Source organism: Canis aureus, chromosome 18 (assembly GCF_053574225.1).
Source record: "Canis aureus isolate CA01 chromosome 18, VMU_Caureus_v.1.0, whole genome shotgun sequence".
Classification (NCBI taxonomy): domain Eukaryota; kingdom Metazoa; phylum Chordata; class Mammalia; order Carnivora; family Canidae; genus Canis; species Canis aureus.
In genome coordinates this window covers 6,897,364-6,922,422 of record NC_135628.1, presented here as the reverse complement: position 1 = coordinate 6,922,422, position 25,059 = coordinate 6,897,364, and the positions used below count along the sequence as shown (strand labels likewise).

Genomic DNA, 25,059 nt, shown 5'->3' with positions numbered 1-25,059 from the left:
GGTAAAAGTAGAAAGCAACATAGATTTTCAATTCTGAATATTCATGAGCAGAAAGGATTCACTTGGGAAATCATAGTCTTAAAAAATCACCTACTGAACTCTCTTCATTTTTTATTCTCGTGCATAGTAAAGTTATGTAACTTGTCCAAAAACATAACAGCATGATTTAATTTGGAATTCACTGCCAAAGTATTCTTATCGCCTAGTGAGTTTCTAGTGGCTCTTTCTACATTTGCGTGTTTCTTATCCATTTCTCACTAGCATAGTCTCCTAACTGACCTTAGCAATATTGAATGCCTATGAGGAAAAGACTGAAGATGAACATTGAGTAAAGATAATAGCAAGCAGATACTGTTTATCTACTGTACTAAGCAATGATAAATTGTCCTCCATTAAAGGTCAGATGAATAAAAAATAAAGTGATATTTAGTCTGATTTTAACAAAGTGGGGTGGACAATTGAGAAATGTAGTCATGAATCAAATTTACATAGTTAGGATTACTTCCATGAGCTAATGCTGATGAAGTGCTAAGCACAGTACCTGCTCTAAGTAAAAGTTCCTTAAATATTAGATACCATTATTTTTTTAAGATTTTATTTATTTATTCATGAGAGAGAGAGAGAGAGGCAGAGACACAGGCAGAGGGAGAAGCAGGCTCCATGCAGGGAGCCCAATGTGGGACTTGATCCCGGGTCTCCAGGATCACGCCCTGGGCTGAAGGTGGCGCTAAACTGCTGGGCCACCGGGGCTGCCCAGATACCATTATTTTAGAAATAACTAATTTCTATCTTTGAATTTTTATTAGCATCTATAGAACATGCAGACATAAATTCATGTATAGGTGACATAAAATTATGCATCTCGGCAATGTGTAAATATGTGCACTTTTTTTTTTCTTTTTGCCTTTCATCTCCTCTGTCAATAGAATGACTTTCTGTATCCTTCCCATGCCCAGAATAGCCCATGTTACCAAACTAAAGTTCATGCTTCTATATTTTTATCTATATACCATCATATTTAAATCTGTCTTCTATCTACATCTACATCTGTATCTGCTTCCATATCTATGTGCATATTCTATCCATATTGGTATCTATGTCAATAGCCAAATACCCCAAAATACGCAGTGAACATAATACACAGCTTCACATATATGTTACCTCTGGCGTTCTTTAACAATGGAAGTTAGGTTATATACTACATTTACATGTAAACGTATATTCATGTCTTTAAGGGATTTTTTCTTTTTTGGTTTGAGTTTTATATAATAGTATATTAAATATATTTGTTTCCATTTTGCTTTTGTAACTCAACATTCTGGGAACTGTTTCAACTGAGCTTTAATTCTTTATCTGTAATGACCTTATGCTAGTCTGCGATATGGATCATGGCACAATATATTCAATGACTCTTTTTTTTTTTTTTATTCAATGACTCTTTTGATGATGATATTCACATTATTTCCAGTTCTTTTTCCTGAGCATAGTGTTGCCATAAATAACATTGTACATGTATCCTTACCTACTGGAAATTATATTTCTAGGGGGTAGATTCCTAGGAGTTGCCATGGGTAGAGTGGGATATGTAATTTTTCATTTTAACTAAAGATTACTTTCTAAAAGCAGTCTTTTCTATTACCACCAGCATTGTAATTTTTGGTGTTGCCTAAAACAATGGGTATTGTGTTTTCCATCACTATATCCTATATACATATTCTACTTACTTTGCCTTGGTATGAAATTTCCCCTATAGATACAGTGTCACCTATGTATATATGCAACTGCTAAGATTTATATTACTTTATTTTTTACATCTAAGTCCATTTGAAATTGTTTGCCTTTGGCTTAAAATTATAACCTAATTTTTCAAAAAGATAGGGTTATTTCTGATATAATAATTTTTCTTCATTAAATTGAAATACGAACAGTCTGGGTGGCTTAGCAGTTTAGTGCTGCCTTCAGCCCAGGGCCTGATCCTGGAGACCCAGGATCAAGTCCCGCGTTGGGCTCCCTGCATGGAGCCTGCTTCTCCCTCTGCCTGTGTCTCTGCCTTTCTCTCTCTCTGTCTCTCATGAATAAATAAATAAAATCTTAAAAAAAAATAAAAATAAATTGAAATAAATCATTTGTCATATATACAATTATATTATGGATATGTTCCACTAATTATTTATAAACATGTTCCACTGATATTTTGGTTTATTTCCTTCAATACCATCTTGATTTAGTTACTTTGACCATGTAGAAATATCTGATAACTAGTAAGGCAAGTCCCCCTCAGTGCTCTTGTTTATCATATATTAGGGGAGGCACATAGCTATTCTTATGAATTTATTTTCCCATATTAATTCTAAGATTATTTTACCCCAAGATAAAGAGAAAACAAAAAAATGCAACTGAAATTCTAACTGTAATAACATTAAATGTATAGATTACATTTAAGAGGAATGTCATTTTATAATATTAAAATTTCTCATCTAAGAACAAACTTCCTATTTGTTCAGATTTTCTTAAGCCAGTTGGTAGGATTTTACATTTTTCTTCATATAGGTCATATGTCTTTCCTAAATTTATTTCTAATGATTTCACAATTTTTATCACTTTTGGACAGGAATAATAATCTCATCTCCATTTCTGTTTTCTTATAACCTAAAGAAAAGTTATTAGACTTAAAAAAATATACTTACTTTACCAGCACCTGGGTGGTTCATTCAGTTAAGCATCTGACTCTTGATTTTGACTCAGGTCATGATCTCAGGGTCATGAGATCCAGCCCTGTATGGGACTTAGCACTCAGTGCAGAGTCTACTTGAGATTCTCTCTCTCCTTCTCCCTTTGCCCCTTCCCCTGCTCACGTGTTCTCTAAAATAAATAAATAAAATATTTTGTTAAACCACAAAAAATATATATATTTATTTTATATTCATCCATCCATTTGGGTAGTTAGTTTTTATTAATCTCCTAATTCTAGGTATACAATCCAACTTCAGGAAAAAGAATTTTACCACCACTCTCCATCTTGTTTATACTGATTGTTTAATTTTCATTTGTGTTAAATTTCCTAGACTCTGGGGATACCTGGGTGGCTCAGTCGATTAAGCATCTGCCTTTGGCTCAGGTCATGATTCCAGGGTCCTGGGATACAGTCCCACATTACGTTCCCTGCTAAGGGAGGAATCTGCTTCTCCCTCTGCCTCTCTCAAATAAATAAATAAGTAAAATATTTAAAATATTTTTCTAGACTCTGAGGACAATATTACATAATAATAGTATTTAATACCTTTTATTAAACTGGGTTTAGTGTTAGCTCTTTAGGGTAATATTTGCTCTTCATTTTGTTAAAGAGGCTATTGTATTTAAATAGTTTTCTCAATTCCTTCTACTTAATGCCTTTACAGGTAATGACTTGAATTTTATCAGATTTTTTTGGCATTCTCTTTAAATCATTTGACATATTTTATTAAGGTGACAAATTTCTCAATCCCAAATCATCCTTGCATAACTGGAATACTGTTTTATCATGTATTATTCTTCTTTTGCAACATGGTAAATTCTATTTGGTATGACTTTAAATTTTAATATATTATAAGTAAGATTTATCTCTACTATTATTTGTCATTTTCTGGTTTGGGAATTAATGTTATTTTAGTCTTTACACAAGGAATAGAAAACTTTTACACCTTCTTCAATTTATACTAGTGTATTTGGCATTTAATTTGTCTATTCTTTGAAGATAAGTGAAAGTCAGTAATGAACCTATATAATTATGGTGGCCTTTTTGATAATAGATCTCAAATCCCTTTTCCAGTTTCCTCAGTGCTAACTGGTTTAATCCATTTTTCCACTTGTGTTAATTTTGATAATTCATATTTTTCTTTTTTCTTTTTTTTTAAGATTATTTATTTATTTATTTATTTACTTACTTACTTATGAGAGACAGAAGGAGAGAGAGGCAGAGACACAAGCAGAGGGAGAAGCAGGCTCCATGCAGGGAACCCAATGTGGGTCTCGATCCCGGGATTCCAGGATTACACTCTAGGCCGAAGACAGGCACTAAACTGCTGAGCCACCCAGGGATCCCTGATAATACATATTTTTCTACCAAATCATCTTTTCTTCTAGATTTACAAACTTAAAAAAATTGCATGCATGAAATTGTATATCCTGGTCTCTTTTGAATCTTGTTTGTTTGGTGGGGGAGCTAGGTATGGGCTTTTTTTTTTTTTTTTAATTTCAGCTTTATATCATAAGATATTTGAAGTGTATGTCATTGGTGATTGATAGGTGTATATGTTTTCACACACACCCTCATCTGGTTAATTAACATATCATAATTAACATATCTTTCACCTCGGATTAGTGTGTGCATGCTTGTGTGTGTGTGTGTGTGTGTGTGTGTGTGTATTTGGTAGGGACACTTAAGTTTTACTCAGCAAATTTCAGTTCTACAATACAGTGCTACCCATAGCTTTCATATTTTACATTGCACCCTCACGCTTTATACCTGGTAGTTTGTGTCCTTTTATCAACCTCTCCCTATAGCCCATACTCCCAGCCCCCTGCAACACTTTTCTACTGGTTCTATGAGTTTAATCTTTTTTTTTTTTGACATTCCATTTATAACTGATACCATGCAATGTTTATCTTCCCCTCGTTTATTTCACTTCACATAATGCTCTCAGTGGTCCATCCACGTTGTCATAAATGGCAGGATTTTCTCTTTTTTAATGACTAATATTCTGTTGTATGTAGTATATATATGTGTGTGTGTGTGTGTGTGTGTGCGCGCACGCGCATGTTTGTGCGTATCATTTTTTCTTCATCAATGGAAAGAGGTTGCTTCCGTGCTTTGGGTGATGGTTATATAGATACATAATTGTCAAAATTTTTCAAGCTAAACATTTATAACTGTATTTTATTACATACCACATCTCAGTTTTTCAAAAAAATATCTGATACTTTAGGGAGATAAAGGAATGCATGCTCTTATCTATAGGTGTGATGGGGAAAATTCAGACACTTAGAGTAAGCACACATTTATCCTTTGGCTGAAGGATAACTCTGGTTATTTGGATTGAGAAGCAAAGAAACAATGATCCTTTGTTCCTGGAACATCAGCCTGAGTACTGGGCATAAAGGCAACTGCCAAGGCTTAAGCTCTCAATATTTCCAAATGGTGTTCTGTTGTACTTTGTGGATTGAGAAAGAATAATTTAGCAAGTTTTTTTTCTATCAGTTTCTATCTATAGATGCATTACAAGTTACCCCAAAACTTCATGGCTTAAACAGCACCCATTTATTAACTCATGGTTTCTGGTATAATGCATCTAGGCAAGGCTTATCTGAGTTTTCTGCTTCAGGGATCTCACAGGCTAAATCAAGGTATCTGCTAGAGCTGTGGTTTCACCTGAAGGTTCAACTGGGGAGGAACTGCCTCCAGGCTCACTTAATGTGGTTTTTGGCAAAGTTCATGTTCTGAGGGCTGTTAACTGAAGGCCACCCTCAGTTCCTTATCATAGGGCAGTGAAAAAGAGTGAATGCCAGCAAGAGATAGAGAAAGTGCCAGCAAGATGGATTTCTCAGGCTTTTGTAACTTAATCACAAAAGATATATACCATAACTTTTCCCTTATTCACTTCATTGCAAACAAGTCACTAGTTCAGCCAACACACAAGGAAAGGGACTGCACAGGAGGTGAGGATCATTGTAGGTCATTTTAGAATGCTGCCCACCCAGATACTTACTAATCTGGCTAGCATAAGAAATACTAAGTATATGTTTTCTGGCCTTTGCTATGCATGAGTTATTTTATTTAATAATATTGAGGAATTTACATGATGCTAAAGAGAAAATATAACAGTCCTTAAATATGTCTTCATAGTATATAGTTGTAAGTGTATAATATAAACATTGGCAGGGAATGAAGTAATTTTTCTATGTCATAGATGATTAAATTTGCATTACAATTCATACAGTTAAATACTAAAGGAAACATCATTTAAATAACTATTAATTCAGTTTTCTTAGTCAACTGGATCATTTTCAGAAATACAAATCTGTGCATGGTACATTATAATAGTTTTTATAGTATAGTAGTATAACTTGATTGTATGGACAATTGATTACTTACTGGCTTGATATTTCAGTAACAGAATTTATCCTAAACCAATGAAAATAATTATTTACCTTTAAAGTTGACTTTCTTAGAGAAAGGACCCAAGTAGATAAAATAATTAATGATAGAGGAGAGATCACAACCAGTACCACAGAAATTCAAATGATTATAAGACAATGCTCTGAAAACTTATGTGCTAACAAAGTGGACAACCAGTTTGTTGGACAAATGCCTAGAAACTTACTACCAAAACTGAAATAGGAAAAAATAGAAAATTTGAACAGATCCATGACCGACAAAGAAATTGAATCAGTCATCAAAAGTCTCCCAATAAACAAAAAAGTCCTGGGCTGGATGGCTTCCCAGGGGAAGTCTACCAGACATTTAAAGAAGAGCTAATACCTATTTTCTCAAAATGTTCAGAAAAATAGAAATAGAAATTTCAGACCCATTCTATGAAGCCATCATTAACTTCATTCCAAAAACAACAACTCCAGTAAAAAGGAGAATTACAGGCCAATATCTCTGATGAACATGGATGCAAAAATTCTCAATAAAATACTAGCAAATCAAATTCAACAGTGCATTAAAAGAATTATTACAATTAAGTGGGATTTATTCTTGGACCACAAGGTTGGTCCAATATTCACAAGTGCTTCAATATGATACACCACTTAATAAAAAGGATAAGAACCATATCTTGTCAATAGATGCAGAAAAAGCATTTGACAAAAGACAGCATTCTTTCCTGATAAAAACCTTCCACAAATTAGAGATAGAACATGCCTGAACATCATGACGGCCATATACCAAAGACCTTCCCTTAATATTATCCTCAATGGGGCAAAATATTATCCTCAATGGGGCAAAGCCTTTCCACTATGGTCAGGAACAAGACAAAAATGTCTAGTCTCACCATTACTATTTAACAATAGTGGAAGTCAGCTCAGCTATCAGACAACAAAAATAAATGCAACCAGATTGGCAAGGAAGAAGTCAAACTCTCACTAGATGCAGATGAAACTCTACGTAGAAAACATGAAAGACTCCACCCCAAAATTGCTATAATTATACATGAACTCAGCAAAGTCACAGGATATAAAATAAATGTGCAGAAATCTGTTGCAGTTCTATACACCAATAATGTAGGAGCAGAAAGAGAAATCAATGAATTGATCCCATTTGTAATTGCATCCAAAACAAGAAGATATCTAGGAATAAACTTAACTAGAGAAGTAAAAAAATCTATACTCTGAAAACTACAGAACACTTATGAAAGAAATTAAAGAGGATTTGAAGAAATGGAAAGCATTCCATGCTCATAGATTAGAAGAACAAACATTGTTAAAATGTCTACACTACTCAAAGCAATCTATACATATAATGCAAGCCCCATCAAAATACCACTAGCATTTTTCATAGAGCTAGATCAAACAATCCTAAAGTTTATGTGGAACCACAAAAGACCCTGAATAGCCAAGCAATTCTGAAAAAGAAAAAACAGGAGGCATCATGATTCCAGACTTCAAGCTCTATTAAAAAATTGTAGTCATCAAGACATTATGTTATTGGGACAAAAGCAGACATATAGATTGATGGAACAGAATAGAGAACCCAGAAATGGACCCAGAGCTATATGGTCAACTAATCTTTGACAAAACAGGAAAGAATATCCAATGGAAAAGAAGACAGTCTCTTCAATAAATGGTGTTGGGAAAACTGGAGAGTGACATGCAGAAGAACAAACCTGGTCCAGTTCCTTACACCATACACAAAATAAATTCAAAATGGTTGAAAGACCTAAGTGTGAGATAGGAAACCATCAAAATCCTAGAGGAAAAGATAGGCAGGAACCTCTTTGACCTTGTTCAGAGCAACTTCTTACTTGACATGTCACCATGGGCAAGGGAAACAAAAGCAAAAATGAAGTATTGGAACTTCAAGATAAAAAGCTTCTGCACAGCAAAGGAAACAATCAACAACATGAAAGGGAGAAGATGTTTGCAAATGACATATCTGATAAAGGGTTAGTATCCAAAATCTATAAAGAACTTACTAATTAGGGATGCCTGGGTGGCTCAGCGGTTAGGCATCTGCCTTTGGCTCAAGGCGTGATCCTGGAGTCCTGGGATTCAGTCCCACATTGGGATCCATGCATGGAGCTGCTTCTCCCTCTGCCTATGTCTCTGCCTCTCTCTCTGTCTCTCATGAATAAATAAATAAAATCTTTAAAAAAAAACAAAAACAACTTACTAATTCAACACCCAAAAAAACCAACCCATTTAAGAAATGAGCAGAAGACATGAATAGATATTTTTCCAAGAAAGACATCCAGATGGCTAACAGACACATGAAAAGATGCTCAAACATCACTCATCATCAGGAAAATACAAATCAAAACCATGATGAGCTACCATCTCACACTTAACAGGATGGCTATGATTAACAAAAGAAACAACTGATGTTGGGGAGGATGCAGAGACAAGGAACTCACTTGTGCTATTGGTGAGAATCCAAACTGGGGCAGCCACTCTAGAAAACAGTATAGAGGTTCCTCAAAAAGTTAAAAATAGAACTACCCTACAATCCCAGCAATTGTACTACTAGATATTTACCCAAAGATACAAAAATACAGAATCAAAGGGGCACATGCATCCCAGTGATTATAGGAGCATTATCAACAATAGCCAAACCTTGGAGAGAACCCAAATGTCTGTCAACTGATGAATGGATAAAGAAGATATAGTGTACATATACACAACATAATATTACTCGGCCATCAAAAAGAATGAAATCTTGCCATTTGCAATGGCATAGATGGATCTAAAGTATATAATGCTAAGTATTTAAGGAAGGCGCTTGGTATGATGAACACTGGGTGTTGTATATAAGTAATGAATTACTGAATTCTGTTCCAGAGACCAATATTGCACTGCATGTTAACTACCTAAAATTTAAATTTAAAATATGATAATAATAATAATAAGCCAATGTATTAGAATCCTTCACCATGAAAAAAAGTTGGCTGTCTAAAATATTGATATTTTAAAATTCATCAAGTATAGTACTATTATTACACACTTAAAATAGGGAAACAAAATGATTTGAAAATACTTCTAATGTGAAAAGAAACTGTTCTCTTTTATTCAATAGTTTGAAGTTACCGTTGGGCTGCTACTGAATACAATAAATTACATACACATGGGTAAAAGTTTTTTATTTTTATTTTTTTAAATTTTTATTTATTTTTATTTTTTTTAAAGATTTATTTTTTATTTATTTATGATAGACAGACAGACAGAGAGAGAGAGAGGCAGAGACACAGGAGGAGGGAAAAACAGGCTCCATGCCCGGAGCCCGACGTGGGACTCTATCCCGGGACTCCAGGATCACACCCCAGGCAAAAGGCAGGCACTAAACCACTGAGCCACCCAGGGATCCCCAGTAAAAGTTTTTATTAATTGTGATCATCATCCATAATCCTAGAAGCACGATTCTTACAAGTAGAGGTTATGACTTGGAGGAATTTTAACAACAACAAAAAAAGGAATGATGTTGAGCTTATTAGAGACTAAAAAAAAAAATGGTTTTCTTTCATTTCATCTCACTTAAAATGTACAATTTTTTAATGTATCTGTTGCCCTGGGTCAAAGGCCACTAGGGAAATATTTCAAACTGCTGACTGTTTTACAACGGTTTTCATCTTTCTCTTGGATTAAAGTTTCAAGTTCTCAGAAGTCTTCTTTTCCCCTTGGCCCATTGTCTACTCTGGCTTGAGGGGCTAGGGGACAGGTGTGGCCCCTTAAGAGCCATTGAGTGTTGGAAAGCATGAGTTTAGCAGAGCCAAAGACAAGAGTGATTTATGTTTGTTATGCTAAACTAAAAATCAGAATCATAGCTTAATCTTACGTAACCTTGCTTTTAATGCAGTTATGGTTACTTTGTGAATTACATTCCATTTTATTTTATTTATTTATTTTTAAAGATTTATTTATTAATGAGAGACACAGAAAGAGAGAGAAGCAGAGACAGAGGCAGAGGGAGAAGCAGGCTCTCAGCAGGGAGACCCATGCGGGACTCCATGGATCCCAGGATCACGCCCTGAGCCGAAGGCAGAGGCTCAACCAGTGAGCCACCAAAGGATCACTACATTCAATTTTAGAAAAGATTTTTTAAAAGCTATGCTAAGAAAATCCTAAACCCTCTCCAAAAATTGATTTAGCAGGAAAAAAAAAAAATTCTAGATGGTCCTAAGAAGTTACTTCCTTCTGGTTGTGAAGGTATGCACATCCTGTAGGAAACAGGTGTAGTGTCTCTAATGCTGAATGATCACCACCATGTCTGTCAGCTAGTATCGGAAAAGTGAGTGCCCTGGGTCTCAGTACAGACCAAAGAGAATATTCCAAAGGCATTCTAGCAATTTTAAATGTCATGGTTTCATTTTGTAAAGGTTTGTTTCAACCTTATCCTTCTTATCATCTTGCCATTGATGGTTTTATGTGACTTAGAGATCTCCTTTTATTTTGAAATAACTTTGTAATTGTACCTTTCCTTCTCTCTTGTTTAAGAAATTACTGGATAATGGGCTTTCCAAATACCCCCTTCTTCATTACAAAGAGACACAGGAGAGATTCTCTGTTCTTTAGAGATTAAAAAATGAAGACTGTAGGATTAAGAGATAAATGACCCCAACTCTAACCGATGTCCTACTCCAGCAACATCATAGGGCAACAATAATTCTCTCGGTGGTATCAGTGGTGCAGTTTTTGCTGTAAATACAAACGAGCCTTCCAAACTTTTTTTTTTTTCCTACCACTGTCAGGTAGATTTTTGCCAGTACAATGTGGCCAATAACATCCATACCTCAGTAGGATTGATGTCTGATCACTGGGGAAAATTGAACATTCTCATTATTAGAGAGTTTAAAAAAAACTTAGTCTAAAACTAACATAAAACTGTTAATTAACTATACTGAAATTAAAATTTTAAAAATTCATAAAAGTTTTAAAAACTTAGGCTAGAAATCCCTCTGATAGGATTCTGAGATGAATTGAAAGTTTCTGGACTGTAAAACGAGGTCCTGTTTTGCACTAGGCCCACCTGTCCTAAGAAGTGCAAAAGAACAGGTACAGGGCTTGGAATTCTCTGACTGCTCTCACTGTACCTTCCTCCTTCCTACCTTCTCCTCTGGTTGAATCCTCTTTAAGCAAGCTCTCCTCCAAACCCATATCATTCTTCAAATTGTTCTCTCCACACAGGGTTTGATGCCATCCCTCGTGCCCTATCCCAGGCCCCAGTTCCTACTACTTACCACAAATCACATATTTTAATCTCTTCTTTATCTGTCCTTTCTCTTTTAGAGGGGACTTGGTCTCTAATTCCGGGCTGCTCTTGCACATTCCCAAGGCACCCCTTTGTCTTCTTCACTAACCAATCTCTGTCCTTACGTATTTCTGCGTGTGTCTACGTGGTGAATGTCTACCTGCCCCAGGTCTCTCAAACTTTATGAAGGCTTCACTTTCCATTATCTCCCAGTGTTTAGCATCTTGCATTCGAAGAAAAGAATTCTGTACTGCCAGGACCTAACCGGTACGTAAGTGTTCTCTATTTAACCTCTCTCAAATTTTATCTGCTTATTTATAGAGGGGGAATTGTTGACAGGGCTGCACTTTGTCTAGAGGCTCAGGGATACCTAGAAATAGCATTCAATCATCTCTCTGGGCATTCCATGACTCAGTCAAGGTGACATGTAAAAAACACCTTCATACCTGGCATTGAAATGAAAGCCTATCGGGATAATCCAGGATGATCTCTTCATTTTAAATACTTATTAATGTATTTATTTATAGAGAGTGAGAAAAGAAGACATACCTTTGTATAGGTTGGCTGTGGTAACCATAGTATTCTGGTGCTGCTGACCTCTAACACAGATAAATTAGGTAATCGTATCTGTAGTGATTTTAGATACCCCTCCCCCAGTATATATGTGACGACATCCTCATTTCTTCTCATTTTATTGCCCGGTGTGTGATAATCTACCAAATACAAATTCAGATGAGTCATTATCATCATCGTCCTCTCTGACCTCTCCATGCTTCCCCCCTCTCCCCCACCACCGCCCTTCTCCTTCTTTTCCTCCTTCTTCTCTGCGTAGTTGTTGTCATTGTTTTGAACCTCCGAAAGAAGTGGGTTAATCAGTACCTTATTACATGGAACATTATCATTACTGGTCTGTGCAAGTCCCATTTCTTGCACATATGCTTGTTGGCATATATATATGGTTTTTTTTATTCCTGTTCACTCTTTTCCTTCCTCCCATAGATTACCATTGTAAAATGTTTATGTAAGTCCTTTTGCTTGTGTGTAGTCTTATAAATTGTGTTGTTTTGGGTGCACATATTTTTAATCATTAATTGATGCTGTGCTAAAATTATATTGTTTCTTACTCTTTTCACTAAATACAGTGTTTTAAAGATTATTTATTTATTTATTTATTTTGCTATCATGTGCATATAATCTGTCTCCTACTAGTTACACAATACCCCATGCTCTGCATTCACCCCATCCTGCTCTCCCAGAGATGGCTATACAGGTTGATTCCGACTCCAGCCACCAAAATAATTGGCAGTAAATAATCTATGCCCCCTTATGGGCCTGGGTACATTTTTGGGGTACTACGAACATAAGCACAAGACTCCTAGAATTAGAATTCCTAATTCCTAGAATTAGGAAGACGATGAGCTATTTATATCTTTGTGTTTCATACATTAATTCTTTCCTTTAAACTCTGGCACATTATTTGCACAGAGACTAATGTTGGGCCCCTGGGGTAGCAGGAGAATAGTATGGGACTCCAAGTGCCTGGGGTGCAGAGGCTGCTTAAGTAGGAGAGATGAAAGTAATGGAAGGCAGGAGGGGATTCAAGAAAATCTTGCCTTTTTTCCATAGTCTATTAGAAGTCTCAGGATCATCTTCCAAACGTCTCTGTCATGATGGTCAGTTTTAGCAGATCAGTGATCATTTTCAGGGGCCGCTTTTATTCATTACTTTTCCACAGTACCTGGTATATCCAGGTTTGCTTTCTGTCTACCAAGAAAAAGTCTTATTGTCTCTTGCGTCTGATGTGCCCATTTCCATTTCTGTCCTCACCCACACTGTTCTTATCTGACATGTGCCACTGTGTGGCTTACTGTCTCCCTGCCTTCCTTCAAAACACAAGCAGAAAAGTACAGTGACAGCAAGGAAATACCCCGAAGGCCAGAGCCCCGGGCCAGAGCAGTCAGCCAACTGGAAGGGACACTAACCAAGGGCTTGGCGGGGAAGGAAGGACATGTCAGACTCCTCCAGCAACACGAGATCCTGTGCCCAGTTCTTTGGTCACATATTTACAACAGAAAATCTTTGAAATTCCTAAATATAAGATCAGGTGATGCCCTTTCTTCACCATCACTTAAAAAGGATGAATTCATTTACCTGACTTAGCTGGATGACTGGAACAGGAAGCCTGGATGTCAAGAAGCTTCCACTCTGTAGTGCCAGCCCTGTAGCAAACCCACTGGCAACCTTTGCCAAGTCATATAACTCCTGCGGGGCTTTCCCACCCTTGTGCGTTTGCATGCGTTACCCCTTCTTTCTGGAATTCCCTGAGCTCCTCGGCAGGCAAACTTTTACTCATCGGCAATACTCGGTTCGATATTGTCATTACTCTGAAACATCCCCTGACTGTCCCCACCTACGGTACGGCTGAGCAATTCGGTGCTGCTTTTCTTCGTGTTCGTGTAGTACAATTATTCCTTATTTGACTGTCCCTGTCCCCCCTGCTCCCTGCCCCTCCCCCTGGCACTACACACCAGGAGCTCCTACTGTTCGCTCTGTTTTTGAATAGACAAAGTGTGCAACACGCCGTTTGACACACAGTAAATACTCTGTATACATTTGTTGAGCTTCATGAACTTTTCTTTATGTCTCTTTGCATGTTAAATGAAGGAGCTGGGCAAGATGGTGGCTTTCAAATGTTAAAAAAATGGATGGGTTTTCTCATTTAAAAAATTTGAAGGGACGGACTGATGTGTTAAAAAGAGGAAAGTGCTCTATTTGAAGTAAGAAATGGGATTCCAGAAACCTGTCCACTTGACCTCTCCTCTTCGAGAAAGCACTAGGAGGTGGAGAAACACAGTTAAAACAAATTGGCCTAGAATCACGGTTGCTCATTTCCCTTGCAGCTATAAAAATGTAATTCTGTGAAAGATATTCTTTCAAGTAGCAACAATTTTTTATGTGAACATTTTTTGGTAAGATTTTTTCCTGAAATGCAAAAACACTGACCTGCTTCCCTAAGAAACAGAATGCAGTACTAATGTAGCAGAATCTTTCTTAATGACCTAGACCCTCGTTAGGAACATTCACTGTTTCACTGGGCTGAATTCACAAAGGCACCGTTATGACGTGTTTATTTTCCTGTATCTTCCCTATCTGTCATCTGCCATTTCTTCTGCTGTCATTTTTTCTGACCTAATAGCTCCCTTAGCTAATGTCTTTTTCTCAAAGCCCCTGCGCCCTAAATTTTTTGTGAGCTAAAACAATAAAGTTTGTTTAGAGGTGTGTGTTCACACACACACACAAATGAGTAGGATTTGAGAACGTCGATGGCCATTGTGTTGGCATGATTTGAAGGTCATAAAGGTTATTTTTGGTTTTTAGAGTCTTAGGGTTATTTCCTAGTTTCTGTGACCTGGGTTTTGGGCTTGCTAAAGTCACACTTCCACATAAATGAGGTAGGTAGGTGTTTTCTAGAAAAACTAATCTTGGTACAATCTGGGAATGACTGAATGAATACACCTTAAATGATATAAAGCATTTAAACCTTTTTTTTTTTTTTTACAAAGCAAATGATAGAATATATTTTAGTATGAACCCCTAGTGTATATTTATAAATGATACACAAGTGCTTTTGTACTGTTATATACATTATATAATTACAAATAATAAAATAAAAAATTAAAATGCTCATGTTAAATATTTTCTCACATTCCAGAGAATTGTTTTGTGTACCACCTGGGATGCTTGCACGATTACACAGCCTGCTTGTAGAACTCTGGTTTAAATAACTGTGTGAGAGGGAACGCCTGGGTGGCTCAGCAGTTGAGTATCTGTCTTTGGCTCAGGGCGTGATCCCGGAGTCTCAGGATCAAGTCACCCATCAGGTTTCCTGCATGGAGCCTGTTTCTGCCTGTGTCTCTGCCTCTCTCTCTCTCTCCCCCCTTCCTCCCTCTGTGTCTCTCATAAATAAGTAAATAAAATCTTAAAAAAAAAAAAAACAACTGTGTGAGGATATTAACTTTGACTTTAGCTATGCCAATAAGCCTCGGCCCAAGTGAAAACTAATTGAGCTGCTTTTCAAGACCTCAAATCAAAATTTTTAGCTCCTGTACCTAACATGTGGCCTAGTATATTGTAGGTGCACAATAAATGTTTGATGAATGTTGAATGAACGATGAAGATTAGTCCATAAGGATGCTTTATAAACTCATTTAATTCATTTTATCTGCTTGGCTCACGTCAGACTTCTCTCACAATGTATTCACATTATATCATCACTAGTATGTATATCACTAGGCAGAAATGGTTGTAATACACATAGGGATTTCAGTGGTAAAGGGCTTTGAGCCAAGACTGGAGCATTTAATTGCAATGGAAGGCTGGTCCCAGGGACGGTTTCCACCCATCCAGTTCACAATAGTATGAGGTGTTGCAAAATCTGGTTTAACAAAGCCCGTGGTGTGATACCCATGGGTTTCTGGGATGGTGGGTGGGGCACTGGCAGGAGTAGTAACTAAGTAATGGTAGTCTTAAGCCAGAGAGATAACAGTATTAGGACATTGGGAAGGGCATGGAGAAAGGAAGAGGGGCCAGTGAGGACACCTTTGTATTGAGTTTCAGGGCCTAGCTGTGTCTTAGGCCTCCTGCTCTTACAGTACACGTTCATCTTGGGGGCTCATAACTTCTAGCCAGTGAAATATCATCTATGTGCTTATATTCCAAACACCCATCCAGCAACATTCTGGATGCTTCCAATTAGTGTCGCAGGCAGGCACCTCAGACACTACATCATCTTCATGATTAATTCAGCAGCTTTTCCCAACCCTGCTTCTCCTAAATGTTTTCCATCTCCATGGGTAGTATATTTTTTTTTAATTTATTTTATGATAGTCACAGAGAGAGAGAGAGAGAGGCAGAGACACAGGCAGAGGGAGAAGCAGGCTCCATGCACCGGGAGCCCGACGTGGGATTCGATCCCGGGTCTCCAGGATCGCGCCCTGGGCCAAAGGCAGGCGCCAAACCGCTGCGCCACCCAGGGATCCCTCCATGGGTAGTATTACCACCCTCCACCTAGATGCAGAAACCTGGAAGTCCCCTTTGATTCCCCTAGCTCCCCACCTTTGATCTCTGTTTGGTTTCATTCCCACTGCCAGCATCATCCCTTGCTTGCTTATTGGACTCCCGAGCTCTGGTCTCAGAGCTTCCATTGCTTTACACGTTATGCCAGAGTGGCTATTATAAACTGAAATTTGGGTAATATATCCTCCTTGTTCAAGGCTAGTAAGACCCCCTTTTTTCTAGAGCTCCATCCCCATCATTCGGCCTCCCCACATGGCTCCTTCTACCTGGAGCAGTCTGTTTCTCCTCTTTTCACTCTCTCCTTCTGGTCTCAGCAGAGACATAATTTTTTTCCAGGAGCTTTCCCTTGACTCCTAGAGCAGACTCCACCTCCCTTCTAGGTTACTATCCGAGCATCCCAGAACTTCCCTTGCCATGCCACTCAGCAACTCTTGTTGAGTGGTTGTGTATCTGTATTTCCTTCTAGACTGCGAACACCATGAAGGCAGTGGGCACATTTATCATCTTCATAACTATGTCCCCAGCACCCACAACAGTGCTGCCGTATGCCTCCATACATATTTGTTGAATACAAGAATGAGAGAATGAGAGCACAGAGTGCTGCTCATCAGTAACCCAACTAAGGGATTAGTCAGACTCAACAAACACATCAAGGGATGGGGTAAATGGGCAGCTTGGGGAACACTTAGGAGCCCACAATTTCTGGTCTATCAGATACCACCTTTACACCTTGCAAAGGTATAACCTGAATTTACCTACAGAAGCAAGATGGTGTGCCTTATACTTTGATAGATTTGAGTTCTAAATTCTAACATTGTAATCCTGGCAAGTTAGTGGTAGAGCTGATGTAAGAATTCGTTGAGAAAGTTTGTGTAAAGTGCCTGCACGGTTACCTGGTATTCAGATGTGGCCCTTGTGATCTAGTCATCATGCCATGCTCAGTGTAATCCATCGAAATGCTTCTGCTGTATAATAACAGTTAACACTTTTGAGTACGTACCTGTCCTCATATCTGCCATTCTTCCAAGTGGTATGGGAGAATTATCTTTTTATATTTTTTCTATTTTAATTATTTTATAATTATTTTTATAATTATCTTACTGTCCCCATGGGACTCTGTGAGGCGATTCTCTTACAATCCTTACTTTATGAGGCAACCAAGGCATAGATAGTTTGACTAAGGTGCCCAAAGTCACACAGCTGAACAAGATACAGCATTTGATCATCCTCATGATTCTGTAACACAGCCTCTCACTTATTCCTAATATTTTTATTTAAATTTCATTCCTTCTCCACTAAAAAGTAAGATATTTAAATTCAAGGAGTACTGATTGAATCATCTACCGTGTGCGCAACATTGAGTACTCTACGTGAAATTACCAAATACGTATTGACTATGACTTTCTATAAGAGGGGAGTAACTTACTGATATTCATGGACTTTAACATCTTTGTGAGGGGATAAAAAATAAGAGTCAAGGAAATAGTATGAAAAGGATGAAACAATCTTTCAGAGTGGTTACTTCCTATGGTGTTCTTTTGATTGCAGATAATGCTGCGGTACACAGTGATGCTTCATAAATGTTCATTTTCTAACGGCAGTGCAGTTTTCAGAACTGATCGGCATGATTCCAGAGTCCAGGCCCCTGTACAAGTTTTCAGGAAAGTTAAAGCACTTTTATGCATACCATATCTGCAGCTTCTAAACTAAAAACAAACAGAAGAAAACAAAATGTGTTAGTCATAGGTCATTAGGGAAAATGTCATTTGTCTTTTGGTGAGTATGGTCTTAATAACTGTCATCAGAAACTTCAAAGTCTGTCTTTTTCAGGTTTAATTGAAAGTAAGTTTGGTTGCACGGACTCTAAAGCTAAGAAACAGACCTTCTCAATTAATTAGAATCAGTTCCAATTGGTTTTTTGGAGAAGTCCCTGGGATACGATTCATGATACACCTAGAAAGATGTATCTATCCAGTGGACATTTTTTTTTCCATTTTGATAACATGACCGCCATTCCTCTCTTGTCCTAGAGAGTCAGAGAGTGAGTTTGTTCTACCCTTTTACAAATGAATTCTGCATTTCACTGACAGTGGGGGAAAAAAGAGCAAAAGTTATTTGAATATATTATTCAAGTATTTTATATCTGCAAATTACTTTGTACTTGTTCTTCTAGGCTCATCCGATTAAGCTACAATCAGAACGTCTGAGAGTTAGTGGGCTTGCTGCTTCCGACCACAAGTTTATCTTGCCACAGAAGCCGACCAGCTTGCAGTAGGCCTGGCTTGGGGGCCCTGGGCCAGGGCTTCCTCAACTTGTCTGCCCAGATGCCTGCAGTTGATTCAAGCAAGTGCAACAGGTTTTCCAGATCTAAGGATCCTGTTTGACCGGAATGGAGACTTGAAAAAGAGACTAAAGGTAACTTCAGGGGCATAGATTAAGAGTTGAAGCACTCCGCGAGGGGGTCAAGTTTTCCAAACCACGCTTTTGCTGTCCTAGCCCACCAGTAAGGTTTGATCTGTTACTTGTACTTTTATGGGTTTCGCATTGCCCAGCCCAAAGGTCTCCTCTCCCGGTGTCAGGGAGTTCCCCGATCTTCAGCAGGTCTGGGGCAGGCCGTGGGGAGAGGGGATGGGTGAGCCTGGCCGGGCCCAGCCGAGTCCCTCCTTAGCCCCCGCCCCAGCCTCCGGCCTCCTGACCCGGGCAGCGCGGGGCTGCAGCGAGCCCGCGTCGCACCGCCCCCTGCCTCGGGCCGCCCGCCAGGAGTTCGAGGCCTCCCGATCCGGATGTGATGAAAAAGAGCCACCGAGGGAGAAGTGTTTGAGGAGCGGAGGGGGGCGGAGGGGAAAGGGAGGCCGAGAGGGGACGCGCCCCTCGGCGGGCAGCGGGGAGCCGGGAGCCGGGAGCCGGGAGCCGGGAGCGGGCCGGACCGAGCGGGCCGCGGAGGGGGGCGGGGGCCGGGGAGCCGGGGGCGGGGGGGCGGGCGCTGCAGCGTCGGGGCCGAGCCGGAGGGAGGCGGGGAGCGCCGCGCAGGGGCGGCCTCCGGGCCACCGGGCCGCAGGGGCGAGATGCCGCCGCCGCGCCGCTAACTTTCCGGGCGGAAGAGGAGGAGGAGGAGGAGGAGGAGAAGGGGCTCCGAGAGAGCTGGGGGGGATGCCGAGGTAGGTGGCGGCCCGCCGCGGGGGGAGGAGCAGGGCTTGGGGCGCCCGGCGCGGGCTGGCGGAGCCGGGCCCCCCGCCCCTGGCAGCGTGCGGCGGGGGGGGCGCAGTTTCAAATCAAAACTTGTCCGGGGTGGGGTTTGGGGGAGGCGGCGGAGGGGCGGGCGTGCGGGGGTGTGAGCCGCGCTCTACAAACACTTCTCTCCCTCTCCCCCCGCCCGGAGCAGTCGGCTGTCGGCGGCCAGCGCCTAGGAGCCTTCCCGGCCGCCCGGGGCGCGGAGCCCGGCGCGTGCAGCGGCCCATGTCCGGCGCGGGCGCGGCGCTCGCTCCCGGGCCCCAGCGCGGGGCCGAGGCGGGCGGCGGCCGGCAGGGCGCCCCAGCCCAGGGTGAGTGCGGGCCCGCTTGCGCTGCAAGCCGCGGGGTCGCCGTGCGTCCCGGCGGGGGGGCGGGGGGCCGGGGCCGGGCTGCCCCGAGCTGGGGACTTCTGCGCACTTAGCGTGACTCCAGCAAGTTCTCTAGGTCTCCCGCCCGGGACCCGCAGCCGGTAAGAGGGCGGGATCGGCCGGTCCCTCCACCCCGCCTTGCTTGGGCTGCGGGGGGCGGGGGGAGCCTGGAGGACGCGGTGGCCTCTCTGCTAAGCCTCTGCGTCTTGGGGCCTGAGACTCCCAAGTGTGGGGTCGGCGGCACCTCCCTCCGGGCCTGGGCCCGCGGCCCCGCGCCCGCCGCTGCCGCGCTCGCAAGCCGCGCGCTCCCGCTCCTCCGGCCGTGTCTCGCGGGCCGCCCCGCACCTCGGGGGTCTCACAGGTTCCTGTGGCCCGTTGCTCTGCGGAGGCCCACGCCTGTGTCTCACGGACTGTTTTCGTTTTGAAATAAAAAACATGCTTTAAAAGAAACACCTCCCAAGAATGAATTAACTCCTTTGTGTTCTTCCAGAGTGTAAACACAGGCGACCTATAACGAAAATCATCTTGTTCCTGGGAAACTTCCCTAGTAAGCTTATAAACAAGTCAGGCAATAGCCCTCTTTTTTTTTTTTTTTTTTTTTTTTTTTTTTTCCTCTCTGGAAGGTAACATACTTTAGGTTTTCTGCAGCCACAGTGAACAAGGGCCTTACTCTTCTGATGTATTTTCCTCTAAGGGTGGCTCTGATTTTTAAAAAAAGTTCTGACACTGATATAAGCTAAATAATTTTCCAGGTCTCAGCAGCCTGCTTTATACTCTTGATTTTAAGCATATCTCATAGCTTTTCTTTTTCTTTGACAATAATGTAGTCAGCTCCTTGGGATTGTTTTCGGTTTGGTTTTGTTTTTGTCTTAAGGCAGCAAAAAATGGAAAAGAAGAAGTTAATGTTGAACTCAGAAAAGGTGAAAACAGAAAACATCCATGGCTAAATTAAAATGTTCTGGCATTCCGGGCTGTTAAATTGAATTATGTTTTATCATTGCTTTGTTTTTTTTTTTGTAGTTGTTGTTTTGTTTAGTTTTTTTTTGCTTCTAAACAGTGAGTCATTTTTTTCTAAAGAGAAAATAGAGTGCATCAGAGAGCTAGAATGATAAACATATTTTCCCAGAAGCAGCCCACGTTCTGCACGTTGTATTGCCAACAGGGTCATTTCCCTGTTAGGCATGCTCCTTCATAGGTTTACCAACTCATTGATGTTTATGTTCACACTTGCACTGTTAATCACTATTGTTAAACAATGCTTATGTCAAAATCCATATCAAATACACTACAAAAACAGATTTGACAGAGTGATTATCTACAGTGTCCAACTTTAACAATGCATCTTTAAGGTCAGAATTTGCAGTGGTACTTAATGTACCTGTGCAGATGCATTGCTGTAAAATACCACATGATCAGACCTTATGAAATCTAGAATGTTCTGAGGTCGAGCTGACGACATAGGGACACCTACATTATCAGTGTGAAAACTCTTGGGTTATATTGTACCTAACTATTGGCCGATCCTCAACAACATAGTTATATAGTGCTTTTTTTATTCATCTTTGACTCACATCTTTTGAATAGGCATCAACTTAAGTCTAAGTATAATATAAAGTTGATTTTTTTAAAAAGGAAACTCCTCAGAATCTTGTTGAATACTGTCTCAAGCAGATTTCATAAGGTGTAATTGAAAGACAAAAAATCTTGGACTCAGTGGGTAGGGTACAAGATTCAAGATGCAGCCTTCCATGGGTAGGTTGGTTTTATTGGTAAAGACATTAGCAAATAAAGGAGCTTTGCTCACAGAGCATTCTACTCTCAAGCTCTTGAGTTCTTTTATCCTCTTCCTTCTGTCCTTGGATTCTTTTATCATCCTTTCAGAAGAATGGTTTAATCATTTTCTGGTACAATGTGGCTGCTTAGTTAATTGAAAGTTAATTTAAAAATTTCATATATTAAAATCAGTGAGAAAAATGGAGCGTTTTATGAAAATTAGCAGAAAATATCTTTTCATGAAGGGGACATACAAGGTCAAGTCTTACCTTATAAGCAAAGATACACAGATGACAAGATAAAATCCGTACATATATTACTGCATTATGATGAGCTATCCATCCTGCTAACTAAGGGCATACAATGTTAAAGTTAAAAGACGTTTTAAGGGGTCTCTAGTGAACTCACCATCAAATCTAGAATCCAGTCTTTCAGATGGTTGTTAGAAACCTACAGTGTAACTCTTACTCATCAACATTCAGAGTTAGGAAGGTTTTCCTTATTAATAGCATACTTCTCTCTCTTTAAAATTTCTACCCTTTTCTTGTGATTCTGCAAGGAAAATTCTATTGCTTTGAAAGCATTAAAAATATTTTCTGTGTATTTCGAAAATTGTTACAGAGCAAGGATAGAAGCTCATATGCTTCAGGCTATAAGCAGGAACCAGGACAGATGTCAGAAGATAGGGGAGCAGCAGGGATTGCGAGCCTTGAGAAGGCTCATGGGCCAGGAGGCAGTACGGCTCAGCTCCAGCTCATTGTTGCCATTTGGGCTAATATCTTCCAATACTTCAAGAGACACTGGAAATACAGATTTTTATGTATCATCTCTCCCTCTCTAAAAGTTGGCAATTGATTAAATACAATTTTTGTCCAAGCCAACAAAGCAACCACACTTTCAGGCTGGAAATGGCCTCTAGGCAGCTGATCTGCTATCTCTGTTACAGAAAATAGAACATAAACACGTACTCACAACTATTATGCAGAGTACCTGTATAATTGTCCTAGTGGGTAGATGATTTGGACCAAATTTAATTTCGTTGTAAAAGAGAGTGGATCTTGTGTATGTGGTACATCTAATTGCCTTTTTTTTTTTTTTTTGGATTAATCATCCTAAAATTCATTGTGTTATCAACATGGAAAATGTAGGTACTTACCTTTTTGTGCAGTACTTACTAGAATCCATATAATGGAAAGGGCTTTTTAATTAAGTGCTTCATTCATACCCTTGTGACTTGTAATTAGGATTTTTAGGAATAATTTGGTCCAACTGGCTCACTCTTTAGAAAGGATATCCAAAGAATTTAAGTGACTTGGCCAAGGTCTCATGCAGTCAGTAGAAATCGGGGTAGAACCACAAATTGCGGAATATTTATCACTGTGATAAATGTAGTTGAAGTAGAGAATCAATATAACTGTTTTCTACGGATGGATGAATTGAAGATAATAGGCTTTGGATACTGTGAATCACTTGAGCCTGTTCCAGTCCCTGCATCACCCCCCGCCCCACACCCACCCCATTGCAGTTGCCAAGACTTAGTCTGTTGGACTGCGAGTGCTGGAATATACTTTAATGTGATAATGTGTGATTTAATGCACTCTTTTCTCTTGGGAGAGTCCTCTGAGACTATTAGGCAGACTTTTCATAGCAGGATGCAAAATGCCAGTGAAGTTAATTAAAAATAATTTAAAATAGAAGCTAGGGAGAAAATCTTCGAGTTGAAATTACATAAGAAGAGCTTTGACTTAGAAGCTTAGCTGAGTTGTCAGGAGTTTATAGTGGCTAATCAGATTTCCTTTATGGGAAGCCTGTTTATTTCAATTTATGCAATGTATGCTTGTGATACCCATAGTCTTCTACTTGTATCATATTGTTTTTTCCTTCCGATTAAGGATGGCGTTTCTCAAAGTGTGTCATCTTTGGATAGCTTCTATCTCTGGTTCCAGTCGGCAGTGATTGTGCCCTCCAGGAGACATTTGGCAACACCTGGAGACATGTTTAGTAGACATACAGTGAATGGAGCGGGTCCTCCCGGGATCTGGTGGGTAGAAGCCAGGGATAATGCTAACTGTGTTACAATGCACAAGACAGAGCAGCACCTTACAACAAAGAATTATCTGGCCTAGAATGTCACATGCTCTCCTAATTTCTCAAGACAACTGGCATTTGGGCCCCACTCTAGATTTAAAGAATCAACCTCTGGATGGAAGGCTCAAGAATCTGCATTTTTACAGGCTCCAGGTATTCTAGTCGAGAATCATTGTTTTAGAGTCTTTTTTTCTGTAGAAAGACAAGTTATATTGATAGATTTCTAATAAGTCTCTTTTTTTAGTAGAAAGGCTTCAGAAAACTTTTAAAAAGTCTCTTTTTCAAGTTCCAAATTTTAAATCCTATCACTCCCATATATAGTCTGTATTACTGCTCTTCAGCATTTTTATTACATACCTCAATTAATAAAAATAATGCTGAGCATTTATCTCCAAAGAACTTTCTAAAGTTCTGTGTACTAGAATACAAATCTATTGTGAACTAGAAAAGAGATACTTAAATAGGAATTGTAAATGGATGGGATAAAAATGAGTGAAATAGATATTTTAATATTTTCTTCCACCACCTCAGTAGGTATTCTTGTCCTGCCACCTTACACTTCTCTTTGGAAATCCCAGGATTGTAGAATAATAAGGAAAAGAGTGCATAATTTGCATATTACTTGCGTTCACTTGTAAGTGGAGTTTTGGGATCTTGATTATCCTTTCTCTTAGAAACAGTAATAAATTGAACCTTGCAATGTGACAAATACAGAGAGAAATAGACTGAATGAAATCGGAGTCTTGCAGAATGATGGGGCAACACGTTCATTCACCCGTAACCATAATGCAAGGTAGACTGATAAGTGCTTTAATAGATGTGCAAAGAAAGTGTAATGGTAGGGATGCCTGGGTGGCTCAGTGGTTGAGCGTCTGCTTTTGGCTCAGGTCATGATCCTGGTGTCCTAGAATTGAGTCCTTCATCAGGCTCCCGGGGAGCCTGCTTCTCCCTCTGCCTCTGCCTCTCTGTGTCTCTCTCATGAATAAATAAATAAAATCTTTAAAAAAGAAAGAAAGAAAATGCAATGGCTGAACATGGGAGAGAGAAAGTATGTCTAGCTGGGGCATTTGGGAAAACCTCAAGGAAA

General features: G+C 39.7%; 1 protein-coding gene across 9 annotated transcripts in view; it reads left to right on the top strand.

The window, feature by feature from the left end:
• The window catches only part of MDFIC (MyoD family inhibitor domain containing), a 290,769-nt gene that overhangs the window by 168,017 nt on the left and 97,693 nt on the right, over positions 1 to 25,059 (top strand). For 3 of the 9 annotated variants that reach the window (XR_013356413.1, XM_077856095.1, XM_077856093.1), the window contains exon 1: positions 19,904 to 20,054. Coding sequence is in view for 7 of the 9 variants with exons in the window: in XM_077856095.1 (XP_077712221.1) it covers positions 19,970 to 20,054 (85 nt within the window). In the remaining 2 variants the exon portion in view is untranslated. Of the gene's footprint in view, positions 1 to 18,686; positions 18,929 to 19,523; positions 19,672 to 19,895; positions 20,055 to 25,059 lie in introns of those variants that run through there. The other 6 variants (XM_077856103.1, XM_077856102.1, XM_077856100.1 and 3 more) reach the window with 5 other exon arrangements.